Source organism: Corvus brachyrhynchos, unplaced genomic scaffold (assembly GCF_000691975.1).
Source record: "Corvus brachyrhynchos isolate BGI_N302 unplaced genomic scaffold, ASM69197v1 scaffold26, whole genome shotgun sequence".
NCBI lineage: Eukaryota > Metazoa > Chordata > Aves > Passeriformes > Corvidae > Corvus > Corvus brachyrhynchos.
Window position 1 is genome coordinate 5,749,142 of NW_008239324.1, and position 1,924 is coordinate 5,751,065.

General features: G+C 40.7%; 1 protein-coding gene across 1 annotated transcript in view; it reads right to left on the reverse strand.

Annotated features, from left to right (window-relative positions):
• The window catches only part of GLG1 (golgi glycoprotein 1), a 46,025-nt gene that overhangs the window by 30,655 nt on the left and 13,446 nt on the right, over window positions 1–1,924 (reverse strand). Inside the window, exons 5-6 of the mRNA XM_017740992.1 lie at window positions 1,850–1,924; window positions 1,142–1,213 (exon numbers count right to left, since the gene is read on the reverse strand). Of these exons, the coding sequence (XP_017596481.1) occupies window positions 1,142–1,213; window positions 1,850–1,924 (147 nt within the window). The remainder of the gene's footprint in view (window positions 1–1,141; window positions 1,214–1,849) is intronic.

The window sequence follows — 1,924 nt, forward strand, 5'->3', positions numbered from 1 at the left end:
CACCAGCAGCTATTGCTGGCTACATGTGTATGCAGCAGCCGACGCCATCAGCACGGAGGGACTCTTTGCTGGGTAACAGTTTCTACAAAACCAGTGACTTTGCAGATGGTCCAACCTTGGCAGCTCTGAGAGTGAGAACTACACGTAGTGTTCCTTCTGCTCTGCAAACTGCGTCCTCAGAGCATCCACCCCTCTCTCCCTACGAAGTCATCTGCTGCAGCTTGGTCTAACCTCTCTACATCTTATTCATACCTCGGTCAGCTGATCATGGAAAACACCCTTCAAAAACTACCAGTGTCCCTGTGTAACTAAAAAGAAGTTAAGCAACAGCAGCAGCTCATTTCAGTAACACGTTTCTACAAAATGGAGCTTTCTTTCAAGCCCTCAGTGATCACTCATTCAGATTTGAATTTGTTAATTGGAACCAAGCTGTCAGACAGCTAATGCATTTAACAAAAAGGAAATTAGTCTGATCCCTCCAGCACTCTGAATCAGGCTCCTTCAGCAGATCAACTCTGAGGAGATCTTTACAGATATTCATCTTCATATCCTTTCTGACATTATAATTCCATATAATCCCAAACACTATGATGCTGCTTCTAAAATCACTGAAGGCATTGCTGCCTTAACAAAGCACCTATGCCAATACCAACTGTTCATGACTAGCTTTCTAGAACAACTTTTTTTGCTGTTGTTGAAAACCACATCAAGAAAACCACGAAGAAAACTTCAGTCACTGAACTGCGCATCCTTCCCACAGAATGTGATGCTTGAAAACACAAGTGAAACAAACACAGCTTCATTTTTGTTTCTAATCTGTACAATTAGAACAGCATTTATTCAAGGCTTACCTCAGCATGCTGTGACTCCTACTTTAAACAGTCAATCACAATGCTACCACTTGAGCTCCATGTCTGCCTCCCCAAATTACCCACCCAAAAGCTTTGATTTATTTAAATCCTTTAAAGACTGAAACTTGAAACACAAAAACATAAAAGTAAAAAGCATTTGTTAAAGCAGACGATTATCTGGCTAGGAAGATGACAGATTTTCCTTAACACTGGAAAAGAATAATGCAGTCTGGACTGAGGAATGATCTGATGATTTCTGCAGTAAGGATTTGTCTCACCAGGATACGTACCTTTTCACTCATTGATTCTTCAAACTTGTGATTAAAGAGGCACTTGTATACTCGGCCTTCCCCAGCCTGAGTCTGTAAAACAGAACAATAACATTTGCCATTAAAGTTAAGACTTGTGACACTTAACGAGCAGGCTAAACTACACCTGAAGAGAATTTTTTTAAGCTAACAATATATTTGAGTTAATACTTCAAATGACAGTGATAGCTTCTATGCAATAAAAATCCTTTAAATTTTATTGCATTTTTAAAAATCTGGTCATGTTCATCACCCTTTTAGTGTCACGACTCTCAGCTAATACAAGCTATTTGACACTGAACAATGCAGCTCTTCAGCTCATGCTCTAGGCATAGGAAGTGCTGCAAGTACAGTCAGACCAGGCTTACCTTGTGCAACAGCTCACAGCTGTAGAAAGGAGTGGTCACTCACCTCTGCCTTTCCTCCCCCACTCCCTGTCACACCAGCTATGACGCCCATTAAACCATTTATGCCAATTCAGTTCATTAACTCATTGGAAATAATGCACGTTTGTTGGGTGAGTGAATTTAATACTGGAATTATTGCAAAATGACAGCTACAAGGTATCTGTTTCCAGTATTATACAATATCACTCAGGCTCCAGTTTACACTTCCATTCCTTTTTCCAGAGAGGTTTTGGGGTTTTTTAAATGGATTACTGTAGAGAGAAGGGAAGAGGAAAGTACTCACATTTTCACAGAATCGTTCTCTGTCATCTCGGCATGCAAAGTAGAGATGCCGGTCCAGGTGGAAGTCATCGGAAGA